This window comes from Dendrobium catenatum, unplaced genomic scaffold (assembly GCF_001605985.2).
Source record: "Dendrobium catenatum unplaced genomic scaffold, ASM160598v2 fragScaff_scaffold_601, whole genome shotgun sequence".
Taxonomy (NCBI): Eukaryota; Viridiplantae; Streptophyta; class Magnoliopsida; order Asparagales; family Orchidaceae; genus Dendrobium; species Dendrobium catenatum.
This window is the reverse complement of record NW_021319063.1, coordinates 1,646,589-1,668,810: the sequence shown is the minus strand read 5'-3', so window position 1 is coordinate 1,668,810 and position 22,222 is coordinate 1,646,589. Positions and strand designations below refer to the sequence as shown.

General features: G+C 32.1%; 1 protein-coding gene across 2 annotated transcripts; it reads left to right on the top strand.

Annotated features, from left to right (window-relative positions):
* The first annotated feature begins 3,278 nt into the window (after nucleotides 1-3,278).
* On the top strand, nucleotides 3,279-21,658 carry LOC110116300 (transcription factor bHLH110). Of its 2 annotated transcripts, none has more exons than XM_020849830.2 (7): nucleotides 3,279-4,117; nucleotides 4,520-5,084; nucleotides 5,958-6,077; nucleotides 6,200-6,265; nucleotides 12,508-12,573; nucleotides 12,791-12,850; nucleotides 21,374-21,658. In XM_020849830.2, the coding sequence occupies exons 1-7, from the start codon at nucleotides 4,020-4,022 to the stop codon at nucleotides 21,503-21,505; spliced, it is 1,107 nt and encodes a 368-aa protein (XP_020705489.1). In that variant the 5' UTR covers nucleotides 3,279-4,019; the 3' UTR covers nucleotides 21,506-21,658. The 2 variants fall into 2 exon arrangements, with proteins under 2 accessions (XP_020705489.1, XP_020705488.1); XM_020849829.2 differs by having other exon boundaries at nucleotides 21,341-21,658.
* Nucleotides 21,659-22,222: the final 564 nt, after the last annotated feature.

The window sequence follows — 22,222 nt, the reverse complement described above, 5'->3', positions numbered from 1 at the left end:
TAAATTTTTGGTTAAGGAAGCTTGGCATTCCTTCATAATCAATAAGGCATCGTCTAAGTTGTTTAATTTGATTTGGCATAAGTCTATTCCCTCTACTGTTTCGGTTTTTATCTGGAGACTTCTTCATAAACTGATTTCTACTAATGATAACTTGAGGAAAAAAGGGTTTTCCTTACCTTCTAAATGTCAATGTTGTTTCCATATTGAGAATATGCACCATGTCTTTATTTCAGGTCCTGTAGCTGTTAAGGTGTGGTTATATTTTGAGGATTTGTTTTAGTTCATTTTTTTCTCTGTGAATGCTTCTTTATATTCTAGTTTGGATTGCTGGCTGGTTAATACTAAAGGGCATATTCGTAATGTGTTTCCCTGCTTGATTCTTTGGTTTCTCTGGTTAGCCCGGAATGATTCTCGTTTTAACAATGTGCAGATGGATTTTAAGAAGATTATTCATAACATTAAGGATAAAGTGGTTGCAATGTTTTTTGTTCAGCTTATTTCGGTTAAAAGTTTCAATAATGTTCCTTTTGTTTGCCACAAGATGGGCATTAATTTATTGGATGATTATCCCATTCTTAGTTCTAGATGTATTTCCTGGGAGAAGTCCCCTTCTTCTGTTAAGCTGAATGTTTCTGGTACTAAGTTGGGTAATTCTTTAGGTTTTGGCGGTGATCTTAGGGATCATAAAGGCTCCTTCATTTGTGCTTTTGATGGGCCTGTTGATAGGGGGTTTTCCTCTAGGGATGTCTTGATGAGGGTGCTTCACGGTTTATATATGTGCATTAATCCGAACCTTACTAATGTTGTTTTGGAATCTGACTTTGATTTCAGGATGCTTAGGAATTTGGATGATTATAACTGCTCTTCTATGGAGTTTTATACTTTGAGCGAGATTAAAGCGCCCCTTATCTTAATTAATTGTTCTTTTTCCATTATTCCTGCTTTGGCCAATGCGTCTGCCTTTGGTTTGGCTTGCATTGGTTGTGATTTTAACTCTGTTATGGATTTGGATTTTCTCCTGGTTCTGCCTAATGTTAAGGGCCTTCTCATTCTAGACCGTCTGGGGTTGCCCTATGTCAATGATTAATCGGTTGTTTTGTTTGGCTTTGGGTTTTGGCTCTGTTTCTGCCTTGGTCTCTGTTATTTGGTCGATTAGTCTTGGTCCTCTTGCTCATTTTGTGTTGCTTGGTGTTTCTGCTTGTCTAACGTTCTTCTGTCTGTTTCTGGGTTCCTCTTCCATTTCTTGTATGTGGTGCCTTCTGGCTTTGTTGTTATGGGTTGGTCTTTCTGGGCTCTTCCCTTCTGCTCTTCCAGTGGTTGTTCTGAGGCCTGTTCCTGTTGTCTGAACCTTTTGCCTGTGTTTATGGGGGCTAAAGGTTGTTTCTTTATTTTACTAACTCGTGTATTTCTCTTGTTTTAGGTCTGGTTATTCCATTTTTGGATGTATCCTTTTTGGATGATCTTTATTTCTGTATTTTGGTTTGCCATTTTCTTTACTTTATTATTGCAGTCCTTGGTTTATTTTTCGGGTGGGCAGGATCCTGTGTGGACGTGTGATTGTCAGATCTTTGCGGATTTCTGCTGCAGGGAGCATTTAGGTTGTTTTTTGTTAACTTCCTTTTTTTGGGTGCCTTCTCTTAAGCACTGTAGCATGTTCATAGGTTTCTTTGTATTGTTTTATAGCAGGGTTCTCAAGCTCGTAGGTTTTCCTTTTCTTTTGTTTTTGCAGCTCTTTGAGCGGTAGTGAGTTTGAGAACCCTTTTAAGGGCCTTGTAATCTTTTACCTATATTAACGCGTAGGCCCCTCTGGTGGGTTTTAACCAAAAAAAAAATTTCCTTAGGTGAGTATTGGAAGCGGACGAGATATATCGACAAAGAAAGGGTTTTAGATAAGAAGGGCGGAGATTTGTGTCCTTGTTAAGCTTCCGAAGGGAATGTTGGAATAAAAAAAATGCTTTTGGAACAAGAGAAGGCTAAAGAGAATAGAAGAAAGAAAGTAGAAATTTTATTTCTCAAATTTTTGGCTTAATACAACTCAAAGACACAACCACTATTTATACTAGTAGTACATCGTTGGGATTATGCCAACACATTTCAATCTAATGGTTACAAATAATCCTCTAGAGTATTCTCATATCTCCTATCATAAATAACATTAAATGCATATTCTAGACTTTTCTAACAATTACTCCTTAAAAGACCCTCTAGAGTATTCTCATATCTCCTATCATAAATGACATTAAATGCATAGATCTCTAGAGTCTTCTTTAATAGATTTCTCTAGATTATGGGCTTCAATCAAAAGCCCAAATAATAACGGGCCAAATTAAGTTTAATTTCCAACAGGGAAATCCCATAGCTAGTGCAAGCGACTTTCTCGTTGTTCACTCAGATCTAGAATCAAATGAAAATTTGAGGGCACCTGGTAAACCGGTGACCATGAACAGGGAAAAATGCTTGCATATCATTAATCATTTTAAGAACAATAAAATCAATAATGCTAAGTCCTGTTGTTGTAAACTTCCATAGTACCGAACCAAATGTTTCACGATTATTCTTTCAACTGTTATCTTTATATTTTTTTGTATTGTAATTATTTTTTGATAATTTATATTGCATAAATCATATTATTTGCGGCATTGTATTTACAAAAAAGATGTAGTGGTGATTATGTCATTACTGATTTGAAGGATGGTTTGAAACAAGTAATTATAATAATCTGACACAAATTTTATGTTACTCTTTAGTCCTATATTTTTATTTTATTTTTTATGTGTAAAAATTTATTTTTAACATATTTTTACAAAAGTGTGACAATAACATGTTCGAAAGTATTTTGATTTATTTTTAAGAGAACATAATATTAATGATAATCATCATAAAATATTTTCAACAACATTGAAACTCATTTGGACCAAAAAAAATTGATTGAAATGTTTTTACTTCATTTTTTTTCCATTTTGTATAGTTTGCCTAAAATATTTGTTTATTATTCAAATAATTATTTATAACTTCTTATTGATGTTCAGTAATTTTAAATTTAAATGATTTTACTGAATTTTTTTTTAAAATGAAGCAATATAGCTTGTATAAATTACAGTCTATGGTGATGTTTAGCTACAATTTATCTCTTCGGAACAATGTTCAAAGCAGTGAAATCTGCATTTCCGATTTGGAAATAGCACACGAAAAGTCACTTCCCTCAACAATTGTTATTTAAACTTATATAGCTGTTGTATATTTATTTTACAAACAGGAATTGCATAGATTCCATGTGATAATTATAAGAGCGATGGCCATGCCCTTTTTCCTGTAGGAAGAGAGAAAAAGATTGAAGTACTGAGTGAATGAGTGGAGTGAATAAGCGGGCGTGGCATGGAAGAAATCATTACCATCTCTCAAAATGAAACCCTTGGATCGATGGCACGGTTTTCAATCATGGCAGGGGTCGTATAATCATGTCCCTGTAATTGCAGCAACTGAAAAAGAAAGCTTCTTCTTTGAGTAAGTAAAGGAAGAAAAGCTATATTAAAGCAAGATCCTTAAAGAAAAGATTGTGCTACTTGATAGAACGAGAGAAGGGGGTAGGGAGAGCGTGAGCGTAAGGGCAGTCTTGATAGAAGCTCCAAGAAGACCTCAGGGAGGTGATCCCTTTAATTTCAGTGCTGCAGAAAGTTTTTCCTGAAAAGAACAGAGAGAGAGAGAGAGAGAGAGAGAGAGAGAGAGAGAGAGAGAGAGATTTTGATGGCAGCTCCACCCTTCTTTTCTGATCCAAGCACAGAAGAAGAGAGATGATGATGGATGTGAAGAAAGAATAAAGTGGGAAAAGTGATAAGTTAATAAAGTAAGGCAAAGGCATCGTTCAGCAACAAAGACTCATGGGCAAGACTGCAAGAGGGCCTCAAGTGTTTCTTTGAGTGGGGAAGTGTTTTAGATGTAGATTCCAAAGAGGCCAACCCTTTCTCTCCTTTCTTTTTCTTCCTTCTTGGGACTACCAATCCTTTTTATAAAAATTCAACATGGACTCTTCAAATTTGCTAGATCTCCGTCACCAACCTGAGGAGCTATTACTCCTCCATGCCTCCACTGCTCTTAACTGGAACCAAGATCCCTTACTGTGAGTTCAGCGCTCTTTTAAATTTTTCGGTACAAATATATATTTATATACCTACGCTTCATGCATGCATTAATTAACAACATTCATAAACACATTTGTCTCTCTTCTTGTCCATTAATTGTTAAATAAATAATCAGTTATTAACTAGTCACTCTTCGATTCCTAGGATTTGGAATTTTCCGGCTTGTGTTTTTGCCTCTTGTTCTCTTATGGAATTTTCTGTCTTGGATTTTCCTTATTTTAGCATCTTGACAAATTGTTATTTGGAGTTTACTCGGAAGCTCCTGCTAAGCCGTTAGCTTTCTATTGTTCAATTTTTAGGTCAAGACCTAACGCTATACATACAGTTTTGTTTTTTATCTACATATATGGTTCCTAATGAACTGAACAACTTGCTTTCAGCTATGGTATTGAGCTTATTCCCAGCATCAGCACAAGCTTCTCAAACTCAAAAGATGAAGACCAGCTTATAGATCCACCTCCATTTGCTCCTTCTCATCACATGGTTGAAGATCACGGATTTCAGTGGACCGTCCATAACCCTCACTCAGCGCAACAAATACACCTAGCAAAGATCAAAGAGGAGATCTCTATAGAATCTTTTTTGAAGCTTGAACAGTATAAATTATCTTCTGCAGTACTTAAACATGAAGAGCAAAGACAGCAAAATGACCTCAATGTTTACCAGCCTTCACCTCCTATTCATGGACACCAAGGTTTAGATCCTTTGAGTTTTGGAATGCTTCTTCCTGGTCTAAACATACCGAATATATATTTGCCTTCGATGGAGACATCATTGGGTATGGACATCGAGGCTTTGGACTTCTTGGCGTCAGCCCGATTTGGTAGGATTGGTTCTTGCCAATCATCAAACTTGAATACCTCTACATATTTTGATAATATGAACTATGGGCTTTCGCATCAGTTGCACAGTCCAGCTCAAGGAGGTTTCGTAAATCTACAGGAGGTTGGTGCTCAGGATAAGTTTTTTACTGATCCTCTGGTTAACTTTAAAGTATATATTATTTTTTTGCAAATATTAAAGGAAGATATATTCGAATAAATGCTGAATATTTAAGGTGGTTCAGAAACTCTACCAATGTTTTTGGCAATTTCAGTGCAAGAAGATGAACAATTAACCGTAAGGGAACCAAAAGGAAAAAAAAAAAAAACTAAAACTGCGGTAGGATTAATCCGTATTATTATTGTTTGATTGCTCATTTCAAACTAAGGAATTTTTATAAGAGTCATCCACTACTCAACAAAATTTTTAACAATTAATAAGAAAATGACAATATACAAATGCAATGGAATGCTGATAGTTTTCTATCAATATATGAAGTTGTTATAATATTCCAAGTTTTTCTGAATAAAGTATTATTTTTACTATCATGGGAATATTATAAGTTCAGAAAAAGTACATAATATATAATTAACAAATCGTTTTATTTAATAAACAATTTAAAATATTTTTTTGTTCAAGTTTAGTAAACGTAGTTTATAAATTATAATGCCAACAAGAAAAATGCAGCATTTCTCTTAATTTTTTTTTTTTCATTTTATGATTGCTCAAGCTGGTTAGCTTTAGATATATCCTTGAAGACTTAATTATTTTTATTTTTAATCTCGTTCGGGTGACGATGCCAAAGAAAGCAAGATTTAACGCATGATTTTTGTTTTTCACCTCCTTTTTAAATCGAAAATCTGCAAAAGCAATTTTTTGTAGCTCTTTTCAGCTTTTATGAGTGACGTGCATCATCTTTTATAAAGTGAGAGAAAATAATATTTCTGACCGTTTTTCGTTCTTTACACGATCCCTCCTCTCTCTCAACTTTTGAAGATTCCACCATCAGTCAGTGGACTCAGTGAACGAAAGAGAGCAAACTACAGCAGCTTAGATCAGCTTCAACCATCAAGGAAGCCCCGGTTTGATTCACGCCCTTCAATCACTCCTTTTAAGGTGTGTATTTATCTTATAATTTCTTAAATATTTAGACAATTTCAAAATAATTAATTTTCTTAAATATTATTATATTTTAGCCTTTCTATTTTTTTCTGTTAATGTAATCACATGATGTATAGGTTAGGAAGGAGAAGCTGGGAGACAGGATTGCAGCACTACAGCAGTTGGTTGCACCCTTTGGAAAGGTAAATACTAATTCTTGTTTTGAAGCTTTAAACTTTAAAGGTCTTTTTATTTTGAATTGTGATCTATGTTCTCTTTCTCTTTTCAATTTAATTTTTGGAGTTTATTTATTTGTTTAATTAAAACTATTCAAAAGATTGATCAGTATTTTGAATGATAGAATGCGCTTTGTATGATTAGAATAAATCTTGAGCTATCATTTTAATCAGTTTCGTTTTAGAGTTTTCTAAGAGACTTTTATATTGGCAATAACAAAGCTTAAATTCTATGAATAGGGCATACTTTTCATACAGCTAGAAAAGTTGATGTTTTATTATTGACTAATGTCAAGAAAAGTAGGCGTAGACCTAAAAATACTTGGTTAGAAAATATTATAAATGGCCTCTCTTTATTAATTAGATTTTGATGAGAACTTGACTCTTAACATGACACAATGGAGAAAAAAGATTCATGTAGCCGACTCCGCATAGTAGGATAAATTGTTGTTATTATTATTATTTTTTTTTTGTTAAAATCCACTAATGGGGCCTACGCGTTAATATCACAAAAAAGGTTACATAGTCCTTAAAAGATTCCACCAACTCTCTACTGCTCGAACGAGCTACAATTAAAAAGGAAAACAAAAAAACCTATGAGCTAGTGGATCCTTTTTCTACGATTACAAAAAGAACAAAGGAAAAAGCTCGGGCTGTGAGCAGACAGCACCCAAAAAAGGAAGAGCAGGATAGTCCCTTTCAGCTCAGTCTTCCTGCAAAAATTCTGAAGATAATAGGAATAGAAATTCGAATAAGAAAAAGAGATTACCTTGCGATCATTGAAAACCAAAACACGAAGATTATTTTGACGCCTGCAAGGAATTCTCCAAAAGATTGTAAGATAACTAAAGTAGATAATATAAGTAAGGATCCCAATGTTATCCCTATCAGGCCACAGATTCATAAAAACATTATACAGCCTAAGAAAGTCCTGCAAAGAAAAGGAATTCCCATAGAGTTGAGACGGGATAGTCCTGACACAAAGCAAAACCTCAGAATTCATCCACTTAAACCAGCCCACCCAGTGCAATCTCAAGCCAAAACAGAGGCCATCAAAACCACCCAGATTACTCCGCCCAGCACAGAACTTATTCCAGACAATCCAGCTAGCTAACCGACCTGCATAATCTCTTAGACTGGACAAAGAAACCAAAGCTGAAAATATAAAACCAATTACTCAGACAATGCCCAACACAAAAATAATTCCAGACTTTATCAGATAAGCAATCCAACAAGAGAATAATAAAAACATACCAGTGACCACTACAAATCCGGATAAATGACTTAGAATGAAACCAAATGAAATAGAAAAAGCAACAGCACATGGCAGCGGAAAAATCCCTCTCAGAAGAGGGGAACAGAATAACGGGACAAAACTAAAAACCAAAACAAATAAACAACATAAAACAAGGACCACAAAACTCGCACCAAGCAAAATCACCCATGACGGATGTAAGGAAGGCCCATTTTATCCAAAGAAATCATGCCATTAAGAGGAGAAGGCAGATTAATAGTAGGCAATTCTTGATAGGAATCATAGCCAGCGTCAGATTTTGTCAACCAATCCGCACATGTATTGCCTTCCCGATAGATATGGGATATGATAAAATTAAAGTTAGAAAGCAACATTTTAATTTTCCTTATCATACAAAATTCTTTAGGAAAAACCACATTAGTAGTAGAAATGGCTTGAATAGCAAGTTTGGAGTCCACTTCAACATGCACATGCTGATAACCTAACCTCAGACAAATATTTAAACCTTGATAGATCCCAAATAATTCAGCAGTTAAAATAGAATTAGTAGCAATAGGACCAGCAAAAATAGTAATGGGATTCCCATCAGCACTGCGAATAAGACCACCCATGCCAGCACTAGCAATCCCAACCTACCCATCAGCGTTAATCTTAACATAAGGAGGATCCGGTTTCAGCCATTTCACAATACTATCAACCTTAATGATATTAACCCCATTGATATCAATTCCAAAATAAGTGGCCATGCGATTACAATTCTTGAAATTCTTTTGAGAAATAAGTTTGACAGCAATAAGCCGCAAAACTTTATTCCTAACATTATTAATAATCTGATTAGCCGACATTCTAATATTATTATGTTTAGACACGTTTCTAGATTTCCAAATGTACCAAATAATCAGAATAGGAATTAAGAAATTAATATGTCCTTTACCTTTAGCGAACCAGGTCTGAAGAATCTCCGGCAAACCGTGTTGAATACTGAAGTTATCCAAATCAGCAAGGTTAAAAAAGTGGCACCAAACCATCCGAGCAATACTACTACTAACAAAAACATGTTGAGTGCTTTCAATATTAAAGCAACATTGACATTTAGAGGCAAAATAGAAACCTCTCTTAAACATATTGGTATCCACGGGCAAAAAGCCTTTAAGGCATCTCCAGGTTAGCAAAGAATAGGACAGAGGAATCATCTTATGCCAAAGCGATCCATAAATGTGAGAAAACTCACCTTTATTCATAATATCCTCCCAGACATTTTTAATGCAAAATTTATCAGACGCAGATAAATTAAACATGATATTGTCAATATTATGGAGGTTTAAAGGTATACCAACAATTTTTTCAAAAATAAATTCAGGAACCACATTACGAAGTTTAGCATGATCCCATTCACCATTAATAAAGAAATCACTAACTTTGGTATTAGCTTTGGTGTGGGTATTGAGATGATTGTCAATCGAGGAACACCCCATCCAATTATCTTGCCAAAGGAGACATCACCATTCCCAATCCCCCATTGAATAAAATTCTCAGCTTCCCACTTGATTTTACAAAGTCTTTTCCAATCCGAAGAGTCAGTGTTTTTAAAATGACAAACAAGAGGGTTTAGGTCCCTACAATACTTAGCCATCAAAAATTGAGCCCATAAACTTTTATTAGCTCTAAACCCAATCCAAAGCTTATGAGAAAACACATGAGCCGTATCAGAGATAGACTTACAACCAAGGGACCCTTCTTTAAAAACCCCACACACTTTTTTCCAAGAAGCCCAATTAATGCAAGATTTGTTATTGGTGGCACCCCAAAAAAATTTGTTTATCATAGTTTTCATTCTCTTACAAACAGTACACGGAGACTGTAAAGTATGAAAAAGATATATAGGAACAGAATTAAGAACACTTTTAATTAAAGTTAATATACCATCAAAAGAAAGAAACTTCGAAGACTAATTCAGAAATTTTTTTTGAAATATGGAGAAAATGTTTTCAAAAAGAGATATCCTTTTCCTGCCTTTATAAAGCGGAGTTCCAAGATATTTAATAGGCAAAGAAGAAGGGCTAAAACCACACACTCTTTTAATTCTATCATGCCTACTAAGATTCACAAATTTGCTAGTAATAAAGTTTCTCTTGTCCCTATTGATGTATAAACCACTAATCCTTTGGAAACCAGTTAAAAATTGGGTTAACACTTTAACACTTTTAATAGAGGCATTAGAGAAAATAATAAAGTCATCAGCAAAACTAAGATGTGAAATAGGAAAGCCACCAAGAGTGCGGAAAAGGAGTTTAGGGTGCAACCTGAACAGTCTCTCAATCCCTCTGGAGAGATATTCCATAGCAATGATAAAAAGAGAAGGAGAGAGCGGGTCCCCTTGTCTAAGCCCGTGAGACGAGCTAAAGAAACCATGAATAGAGTCATTAATGATGAGGAAAAAAACAATTTTCAATGCTATTTTTGATAAGCAGCAAAAAGTTTTGATTAAACCCAAACATAGAAAGAATATTGTAAAGAAAATCCCAATTTAAGTTGTCATAAGCCTTGGTGATATCAAGCTTAAAAAGAATATTACCACCAATGCTTTTAGCATTGATATCATGAACCATTTCTTGCGCAAGTAAAATATTATCAAAAATACTTCTGCATTTAACAAACCCAGTTTGATTAGGAGAAATAATTTTAGGCAGAATTAAAGATAACCTAGAAGCAATGATCTTAGCAACAAGTTTATTAAAGAAGGTGCAAAGGCTAATTGGTCTAAAATCATTCCAAAAATAAGGATTATCTTTTTTTGGAATAAGAACAATATTAGTAGACGTGAAGAATTTAGGGTAAGGATTCCCATTAAAAAAATCCTGAACAGCATCAATCACATCCTTTTTAATAATGTCCCACATATTGATAAAAAATTTGGTAGTGAAATCGTCCGGACCAGCAACCGATTCCCCATTCATATTGTTGATAGTATTCCAAATCTCTTCTTCCAAAGGAATCCGAGTAAGCATTACATTATCATGATCATTAACAATGCTCATAATCACATTAGAAAAAGAAATATCATTGGCATTATTGTTCCTATTAAAAATTTCTATAAAGAAATTAACACCATATATAGCAATAGAATCATCCGTATCATAAACAGTATCATGGTTATCCACTAACCTGTTAATATGACTTTTGATTCTATTTTTATTAACTAAAGCATGAAAAAAAGCCGTATTTCTATCCCCTTCCAAAAGAATAGAAGAAGAAGCCTTTTGTTTCCAAAAAATTTCTTCTTGTTCTTGCAATTTAAAAAGGAACAATTTAGCATTATCAAGATTCATAAGATTAGAGTAAGAGGGAATGTCTTGGTATAGAGATTCAAGCACCACAACCTTATCTTCCGCTACCTTAATATTATCAAAAATATTTTTGAAAACATGCTTATTCCACCACCTAAGCACTTGTTTAAGTCTACTCAATTTAGCCCAAAGTCTAGCCATGCCAAACACTTCATTGTTAGGAAAAACATCAGCATGCCAATTACCAGAAATCACATTCATAAATTCAGGGTGATTAAGCCACATATTCTGAAATCTAAAAGAAATAGAGGGTTTAATTATGTTACCAGAAACATTCAACAGAAGAGGAGCATGGCCGGATAACGTTCTACTCAAATGATGTATTTGAGTTATTTGAAAAGTGCTAATCCAGTCATTATTGAACAAGATTCTATCAAGCCTTTGCCAAATTCTAGCACGGCTCCACGTAAAACTACTGCCAGAAAAACCAATATTAAATAAATTGCAATTAGAAATCATATCATTAAAATCATTCATGGCATTAGCATTGGGAGGATTCCCCCCTCTCCTTTCACCAGCATGAGAAATGATATTAAAATCCCCTCCAACACACCACGGCCCCATAGAGTTTTGAGCAAAATCCGCAAGGCTATCCCATAGGGGAATTCTCCCCAATCTAGTAGAGGCAGCATAAACAAAAGAAGCATAACAATAAAAACTATTAACGAAAATTTGAACATGAATAACTTGCTGAAAATCTGAAATAACATTAACCTTAAAATGATTATTCCACATAATCCAAATTTTATTAAAGCAATTAGCAAAACTATTATTAAAGCCCAAATTAGAAGCAGTAGAAACCATTTTATCAACAGTAATAAAAGGTTCAAGTAAAACCAACAACTGAATATTGTGAACACGCCTCAAATTCCTAACACGATTTTTGGAATCCAAACCTCCAATCCCTCTAACATTCCAAATAAGAGCTTTAATCATTAGAACTTTTGGTATTAGCTTGAGCTCTGGTGGGTAGGAGCTTTACTAGTTTTCTTCTTTTTCTTGTTAGTCTTAGGAGATCCCTCCTCCACTAGATGATTAGTAGAGGATAAATTGTTGTTATTGTTGTAATAGTATTACACATTTGTTGTTATTGTTGTAATAGTATTACACATTTGTTAAATGTTATTATTATTATATGTTGGTGTTGATCGAGACAATCAACAGAATTCAAGAAGAGAAAATTTTGCTATAATTTGAGATTTAGAATGTTTGTAAATTTCTTAAGTTTTGTTTGATTTTATTTTCATTTATTGAATGTTGTTGTTGTTGTTGTTCTTATTATTATTTTTGTGATTATTGGTTGTGTAAAAATAAAAAATCTCCTAATTTTAAAATTATAGTTTATATTTATTTTAAATTAATATTTTAAAATAATTTTATCACAATATCAACAAAAGATGCTCTAAAATAAAACTATAAGTGTGTCTAAGAGGACTACTTTTAATGAAAAATTAATTTAAAGTATTAAAATTTAATATTTAATTCTATATAAAAAAAATATTATTAGAAGTCAAATTTTAATATTCAAGTGTTTTTTATTTAAATTTACTTCTCTATAAGGCAAATTAATCTGTTTGTTATTTTTTTTTTCTTTTATGGACAAGTAGACTGATACAGCATCTGTATTAATGGAAGCAATTGGATATATAAAGTTTCTCCAAGACCAAGTTGAGGTAATCATCTTTGCTTTCTTTATAGAGCATTAAAATTCAGATAGTTTTGTTAGCGCAGCCTTACTGAAACCTTGATCTTTTATGAACTGTTCAAGATCCTAAAACAAGTTCATATTTTTTTAATTATTTCACACAGATTAGAATCAGTTCTAATTACAGGCTTTCATATTTTACTCAGAATAATCTTTAATAATCATTTTTTTCCTGATTTATTCAGACCTTGAGTGTGCCTTACATGGGGACATCCTCCAACAGGAATTTTCGCACAACAGAAGAGGTATGTACATAAATAAGCATCATTATAAGAATTTCGATTGTATCATTTTTTTTTCTTTCTAAAAATTAGCCAAGCAAAATGAAGTTGGTTGATTAATGGAAACTTAGCTAAACACTATTCCCCGTTATGGTACATCATAAAACGAAAAAGATTTTAAGGAAGATTTATCCAGACAATGGCACTTCACAAGAACTTTCATTTCACCCATCCCACAACTCCTGATTGTGCTGAGATGACTGCTGTTGAAGTGTAAATAAAGCATCAAACGTGACAGCACAAATGAATCAACCAAATAATTGCCACCACTCCTCAGCTTTTAGCTTTTTCTGATCCAGATTGGGCTTGTAACATTGATGATCAGAAGTCCGCTATAGGCTACAACAGTTTCTTCACAGTATTCTTCTCTCATGTTTAATAAAGAAACAAACTACAATAGCTCAATCATCTACATAAGTTGAATACTTCTCTTTAGCTACTGCAACTACCAATCTCAACTAGCTTCATCGACTATATATGTCAAGACTTCTCTCTCTCTCTCTCTCTCTCTCTTGATACCACTCAAATATTATGTGATAATATTATTGCTATGTCTATTGCCAGCAATCCCAATTTTTAATCTCAAAGGTCAAATATTGAGATTGATCATCATTTCATTCTAGAAAAAAATAATTCCAAAATTATTGTTGTTCATCATATCTCCACTAAAGAATAGTTAGTAGATATGTTCACAAAATCATTGCCTACTCAAAAGTTCATTCTTCTTAGATAAAAGCTGATGATTTGTTTAAACCCTCAACTTGAGGGACAGTGACAGCACAAATGAATCAACCAAATAACTACCAACATTCATCCATAACTCCAACACTTCACATGAATCAATCGATCCCCCACAACTGCACCACTAAACCTTATATTCTCCCCACTAATGCCTTGAAAGATAACTAACTAAGGTTATTGGTGTAATTATCTCTTATTAATTTACTTATATAAGTATGTATTTAGTATACGCATATATATACATAGGAAAAGCAATATATATAATAACTAGTTTTGCTAAAATCTACAGCTTCTTCTAATTACCTTCTCTGTTACCTTATTTTTTACTATTTCTTCATGATATCAAAGCCATCAGTCACCAAACTATAATCTCCACCTTTGTATTATGCTTGCCTCTTCTTCTTCTTCTCCATAGATTCAACTATTGTCAAGTTAAATGACATTCAGATTCCCGCTCAACTTAAGTTTTTATGTCAAATATAAAAAATATAGTGCACATCCAATTGATTGCTGAAAATTATCATAAATACTCAAGTTATTTATTGTTGATGGATTCAGAGGCTACCTAAACTGAACCACCATATGTCCGTCCAAATATACCATCTTAGACTCTGTTACGGGATAGTTGAAACCAAACCCCTCAGTTCTCTTTATGGTTACTAGTTGATCAAAACTTAGCTAGTGCACTGTACTCTACAATCTCTGCGTTTATTCTTACATACAATCTTAACTTAGAAACTTCTCATTCCATTTGGACTACACTAGATTTCTGTCTACAATCCTCTAATTGATTACAATAATAGCCTTAGGTAGTTATCTTTCCATGAGTTATGGGGGAGAATATCTAGTGTAGAGGTGGAGTTGTGGAGGAGTGGTTCATTCATGTGAAGTGGTGGAGTTGTGGAGGAATGTTGGTAATTATTTGGTTGATTCATTTGTGTTGTCACAAAATGAACTTAAGCCTTTTTTGATACTTACCAACCACAATAAAAAGAGTAATAGTAGTGGAAAGAAAAGTGGAAGATTTACTTCAAGGGAGAAGTTAGCTTTCGAAGATTGAATACTTTAATTTATGGAAGGGGTCTCTCAATATTTCCTATGAGGCTGTGGAACAACTTCAAGAGCACAATTATATGTAGGATAATTTTATTTAAGAGTAATAAGTACGTAAAAACTAGTGTATCAATAGAGAAAATTTTATCATCCTAATAATCAAATCTAAATTTTTTAATATTCAAGTTTTTTTATTTAGATTAAAGAGATAATTTAATCTAAGTATAGGGATCTACATTTTTCATACTAGGAGAAAGATTAGCATTCAATGGAAGCAGAAATGAAGCATCAGTATTGATTTGGACAAGTGTTATAATATATATCTTAAGTGAGGAAGATTCTTAAATATAAAAATTATTATTCATATTGGGTGCTTTCCTTGGCCTTTTTTTTGTAAATAAGGGGCTCATGTCCATGCCAAAAGAGATAAAAGCAAAAGCTTAACTTTTTATTTAATATGATAAACTTTCTATTAATATCCTTTTAAATGAAGTCTAATCCAAAGGACATATATCTTACTTTGAGTTAGATTTCTTTAAATTTAAATTCTTCTAATGAAAATACTAGAGACATTAATGGTTCTTTTTTTTTCAAGTACTTAATCTTTGTTCCCATTCAAAATGGATAGGATTAAGTATCACAAGGGCTCACAAGGCCTCACTGTCATATTGTCCTCTCTTCATTGTTGAATATATAGTAAAATAATTATAAGAACTATAAGAGTTTGTCTTCCAATTGAGTCATACCATCCATGGCTACTTATATTATTCTCTAAAATAATGATTAGTTTTACCCACCTTTCCTATGTAATGTCGATTGATTAAAAAAATGCATGTTTTCCTATTTGTCAATACAAATCATCTAATAAATAATGACTCTTTGCATATTTTATTTATATTAAAGTATTTTATTTTTGGGTAGAAATATATGTCATTAATGGGTGGTAAATCATTTAAGCTTTATTAATTTTGCTTCAATGGTGATAGTTGCTAGGAACTCTTATCTCAAATTTATGTTATAAATGGAAATTCATAAGATTTATTAGTGGGGTGTGGATGCAATAAAAATAATGACCTCATTCATCTATCTCCAATCAAGCATAATTTCAAGTTTAAATTATTTATCATATTATGGATGCATATAAGTTAACCTCAAGATTTTAGCCGTCATCAATTAGGCTTTCTTAAAATCTAAGGACTTATAATTTTCTGGTATAAGTTGGTTTTTTATAATGGACAAAAGTTTTTTTGCTTTTTTATAATTGGATATATTTTGGCCTTACACACAATTTCTCCCTAAATTTTATTGTGTTAATATTTATTTGCATATATTTTTTAAGTTTGAGATATGGTCAGATTCTAGCGACAACATAATTCCCATTTTTAAAAACCAAATTTATTGAAAAAGGAAATAATGTTTGGAAAAAAAATACTCCACCTCCATCTTTTACTAATTAATATTCTCCTTGAATGTTCTCATTTGAAAAATTTTTTCATTGTAGGATTTTATTTTCTCATTCTAGGGTTGCACTTGTACCTTTACATTTGAAGTTCCCTAAGATTACTTTTTCTTTATTTCTTTGCCACAATAGTTTTCTATTTTCAGGACCCCACCTTCACATTGCATGGAATCTAGCCACTTTAATTTGTATTGTAATTGGTTCACTATCCTTTTATGATATCCTTGAAAGTTATATTAAATGGATAAAAAAACTCCACTTTTTCGTTTTAGTTATCTTAAAAGCATGCCCTTAAATTTTATCCCCATTTAATTTTATGTATTGATTGAACTTTAGATTATAGTAAATTAGTTAATAATTCTTGTTTTCCCTTCTTAAATGCCATAAGTTTGACTTAAGTTTAAATGGTGCCGCTAAACATTATTCCCCAACTTCTCCCATATAAATGCATTATGGTGCATTTTTTTAAAGCCAATAACTTTTTTAGATTAAATAAGATATAGAAGAAAATTGAATTCCTAATAGTCTAAAAATGGCAAATTTTAGTACCTCAACTGGTTCCATTAATTTTTAGTTCAAAAATGAAAGTTGTTGAATTGAGCCTCTCCTTAAATTGATAGAAAAGTCTAATAAATTTGTTTATTAGCAATAGAAGAAAAAAATTAGTCTAGTAGATCCATCTATCTATTGATAAGATGTAGGAGTTATTTATGTGTTTTTTGTAGCTGCATCGAGCTTCAATTGGCTACCAAAATATTTTCCAAAGAATATAGAGCACTATGATTTATGATTTGTAACCTAATGACAAGAAGGTATATACATAGAAATGGGGTAGGTGATTTAATGACAGAATAAAAATAATTCCCTTAGTAAAGTTTCATCACAAATTAATTTTTATAGTAAGATCAATGCTATTATAATAAATAAGCTTTTTACTTATGATAATATCATTAAAAAGTATCAATTCTCAGTAGTAAATGTTACAAACCTAGTGGATCTTGCTGGACAGAAACAACAAACATATAGTAGCTGAATCTAGCATATGCCTGAAGCCAAGTGTTTCAGCAAGCTGCAAACAAACAAATTAATGCCTATCTGGCATGTTCCTAAAGATAGAAGTAGAGTCACACCCTGCATTAAGTAAAATCCAAAGCTATACCATGATCCAGTATGAAGCTGAAGCTATATCAAAACTAGATACAAGCATGAAACAGAAGATAGAACCAAAAAGGATAGAAATGCATTCCTAGAAACCCAAAATGTTTATATATGATGAAGAGATGCATGGATTGTATTCATTTAATTATTATTATTATAGCATTTTCATGATTTTATACATGAGATTGGAATACAAAAACTAATTATGTAGTTAACCAAGGCTACAAATGAAAACCAAAGAAAACTATCAATAACCAATGCAGTTTACATCAAAAGAAAACATAAAACCTAAAACTTTGATTATATTGGCTCACAAATAAATAAAAAACTAACAATCTCCACCTTGATCCAATTTTAATGGATGACTCGTTCCAATACAATTAGCTAAGTTCAAATAACTCTTGAATTTCATAATGGCAAAACATTTTCTCAATACATCTTATGGATATTCTTTTGATGTAATCTTCTCTACTTTGACATTTCCATTTGCAATGACATCTCAAATAAAATGAATCTTTATATCAATATGTTTTGATCTTTCATGAAAATAAGGATATTCCATTAGTTGTATATCACCTTGATTATCGTAAAACAAATGTTAGCAACTATCTAAATACAATAGGGTTGGAAAACAATATTACCCAACAACATCTTAATTTTATCAAAATTATAGAAGTAGTTGGGATTTAAGCACTTAGTAGCATTTATCAACAAGATTAATTTAACTTAGTTGGATTTAATCCATTAAATCTTGATGTTGTAAACAACATACTCTCTAAGCACCTTAAAAAGAGCATTCAAACCAGCATCAGTAACATCCTAATAAGGGTAATGTGAAGCATAGCGATAAACTAAATTGCCATTAAAATCATGAATCAAACCACCATTGCCACATGTAGAATTCGAAATATAAGCATGAATGTTGAGTTTAAATTCATCAATAGAAGGCTTTGACCATTTACTAATAAGAGGAGGAGAATTATTGTTAATGATGTCACATTAAATATTAAAATGAGAAAGTCAATCTTTCCTCCCACTAAAATGCATACAAGTTAAAACACCATCCTTAAACAACTATTGAATAGTAGACAATAGGATATTTTACACCCTCCGAGTGCATATCTTAATGTCATTATGCTTACACTTATTCCATTCATCCCACTAAAGCCAAAAAGAAAACAAATAAAGGAATAAGCATAAAGATATGCCCTTACTCATTTTATGAAACCACCCATCCCTTAAAGATAAAACATTCAAGTGACTAAAATCAGTGTTAATCTACAGTAACTTCTCCAATGTTCTTATACCCTAGCTGCAATAGGCCCATTTAAAAAAAATGTCTAATAGTCTCAATGTGAAAACAATATTGAAAGAAACCAAATAAAAGCCTTTTTCTTGAATCCTAAAATCAATAGGAATGAAACCTCTTAAAATCCTCCATGCCAACATAGAGGAATTAAGAGGAGTAGAAATATTACAGATTTAACCAAAGGTTGAGAACGCCTCTTTTTTTTACGTAAAATAATTCCAAGTTTTTTAAGACTAAACTCACCATCCTTCTAAAACTTAAATATAATTTGGTCCTTGCAACTGTAGTTAATGGGGATATTAAGAATAGTATCAACGAGACCCTTAGGGATAAAATCCTGAAGATGATTAATGGACCAATTACCATTGTCTATGAACCACGAGACTTTTAATGAGGAGGTAGAATGAGTGTTTAATTGAGAATCAAGATATCCTTCACTAGTCCAGTCATCTTTCTATAAATGGATAGACTCATTGCAGATTCTCCATTGAGTAGTAGATTAGGCAGATCATTTAATGTTATAAAGTTATTTCCACCATAGGGATTGACCTTGTTTAAAGTTGCAGAAGTTGGGATGCATATTATTATATTATTTCTTATTCATGTAATTGACACAAAGATAATCATTTTTCTTTAATTTAGGGACTCTTTTGTTTTTTAAACAAAAGAGTCCCTAAATAAATAGGCAGAGCCTAATTACAAAATCTAGTGTAAGTATGAATATTATTGCAATGAATATTAGGTATACCTTTGCCACCAATAAAAGAATAATTTTATTATTTAAATAAAAAAACCACTTTTCTTTTCAAAATTAGAGAGCGACTTTTTGATTCTCTTAACACATTTGAAATAACCATTGCAAAACATATTTATGTCATCATCAAAGCAAAGATGAGGCATGTCAATACCACAAAAATTCTATTAGAGAAGCTTTTATATATAAAAGAGAGTTGAGCTAAGCCTCTAGATAAATAATCAGCAACAATAATGTAAAAGGCAAGGGATAAAGGATCACCCTACCTAATACCTTGATTGCCTTTAAAGAAAAAATGAGATTTATTATCTTGAATAATAGATAACCAAATTTTTTTAATGATATTTTAGAAAGATTAATATCTTTATCATCAAAACTAAATTGCTTCAGAATATTAAAAGAAAAAGTCCAATTAAGCTTATCATAAGCCATAGAAATATCCAACTTAATAATCAAATTATGACCATGAACATTTTTATTTATTTCATGAAGCATTTCTTGAGCAAGAAGAAAATTATCATCAATGTTCCTACCTTTAACAAAACTCATTTGATTAAAAGATATAATGTTATGTAGTAACAAGGATAGCCTATTAGCCAATTTTTTTTATAATAATTACCTATTAGCCAAAATTTTCAATAACAATTCATTAAAGGTGGAGCATAGACTAATATGTCTAAAATCATTCCAAGATTAATTTTTTTGGGATTTAAACAATGGAGATATTGGTAAAAAATTTTGGGAAAGAAAAACATTTAAAGAAAGGAAAAACAACCTTATAGAGATCATCTTTCATAATGTTCCAATAATTTTGGAAAAAGGCAGTAGTAAAACCATCAAAACCAGCAACATAGTCCTTGTTCATGCTCATCAGAACTAGTAATAGGGTCCTTATTCATGCTCATAAGGGCATTAATAATCTCATTCTCATTGGGAGAGTTAGAAATGGAATAATAATTCTCAAGAGAAATATATGCATGAAAGGAATAACATTGGGATTAGAAATCAGCAATACCTGCTTAATGATAAGACTGTACTGATGATGGATATCTAATACTGATATGTAAGCCATAATTTATGAAATATATTAGAAAGTTGTTTACATAAATAAATTTTCTTGAAATTTTTTTAACATGGTCACCCTTTTTATTGCATATTTGCTCCATCTAGAGTAAAGGTTCCTCTAGTTCATCCTCTTCATAGCTCAACCTTCTATTATTAATTTCTTCATATTCCTTAATCCATGTTACTTCAAGCTATTTCATATTATCATCATCCTTAGATGTTAGGGTTTGCTTTTCAATGTTCACGGGGAGCGGGCTTTATCTTATCCCTACTGTGTTTTGGATCATGAATACTTTTTTTCTATTTCTCTCTTGATGTGATAAGCTAAATTTCATTTAGAGCTAACATATTTGGTTGGTATACTTGTCTTATCCTTACAAAATAAGTTGAGAAAAAGATTAGTGATGCTCAAAATCTCTATAAAAGTAATAATAAAAAAATATATTTAATCATTAAAATGCCTTATCACAAATGATTCTTTTGTAGTTAATGTCCATTAAGTTTTAGGTATGTCTCCTTGATAATTTTCTTTGAGTAGAACAATGATTTGTACACCTATAATGTAAGCAAAGTTTTAACATATTTCTCATAGGCATGTTATGGGTACATATCATCTCCCACTTGTGTCTACTTTGCTTGTTTGTGATTGAATTTGACCTTCAGAATGATTGTATATCTCTTTGATTCTTTCTCTTAGATTCAAAATAAATTGCTGAGTTTGGATTAGAGATTATTCTAACGTTGTATTTCAATGTAAGAAAAGTATAATTGCAAAACCATAAGAGGGAGAACTTATTCTCTAACTTATTTCTTGATTGGTAACATTTAGACACACATATGCGATAAAACATTTTGGCTTCAATTACATTGGCAATTTGATGAAAAAGTGTAATTTAACTTACATATATTGAAAAGCTGGCATGTTATCAACATTTCCTTGGAGCACAGGAATCAACCACAAAAGAAAGAGATGATTCAAAGCCAGATCTAAGAAGCAGAGGACTTTGTCTTGTTCCATTGTCATGCACATCATATGTCACCAACGATAATGCAGTTTGGTCACCACCTAACTTTACGTGAGGTACCTCAACTTAAAATTGATGTAGTTGAAGGTGTATATTGTTTAAAAGGGTGTTACTGTTGAGATTTATCAATCTTAAATTGGGTTGGTGCATTTCATTGTACCATATCCCTCTCTTCAATTTATTCATCTTATAAGCATATATTTTTTAAGGTATAGAATCTTAATTATTATATATTTTTATTTTAAAATATGTGGGCATAAAATTTGTTTCAGATTTTAAGCTAACATGAAGAGCAAAGGAATTTAATCTACATCCGCTAGTTCTCCAAATCGGCAAAATTATTCTGTGCGGTTATCAGACCGTCTGGAGGTGAATCAGAAATGCGCCACCTCACCCAGTACACAACACTGGTACATAAAAAAAAATATGGTGCATGCTAATTCGCCTCTGGACGGCGTAGGATGACCGCACAGAATAATTTCTCTCCAAATTGAGACCAATACTTTGAAAATCATAGTCGTTGAAAAAGTTCTTTCGGTTAATCAAGGCATATATAGGCTTTGAAAATGAAAAAAAAAAAAAAAAAAATTTGTGCCACTAAAGTTGAGAAAAATTCAAATGGTTTCTTAGAGGTAAATAGTCTAAACTAAAAGCTCTTTTTATAGCTTGAAGCTAAAAATATCATATTTTAAAATTAATATTAAAAAGTTTAAATTAGTTATTTTTTCAATTTGCTTGATACCGGGAGTATTGATTTCCATCTCCACCAACC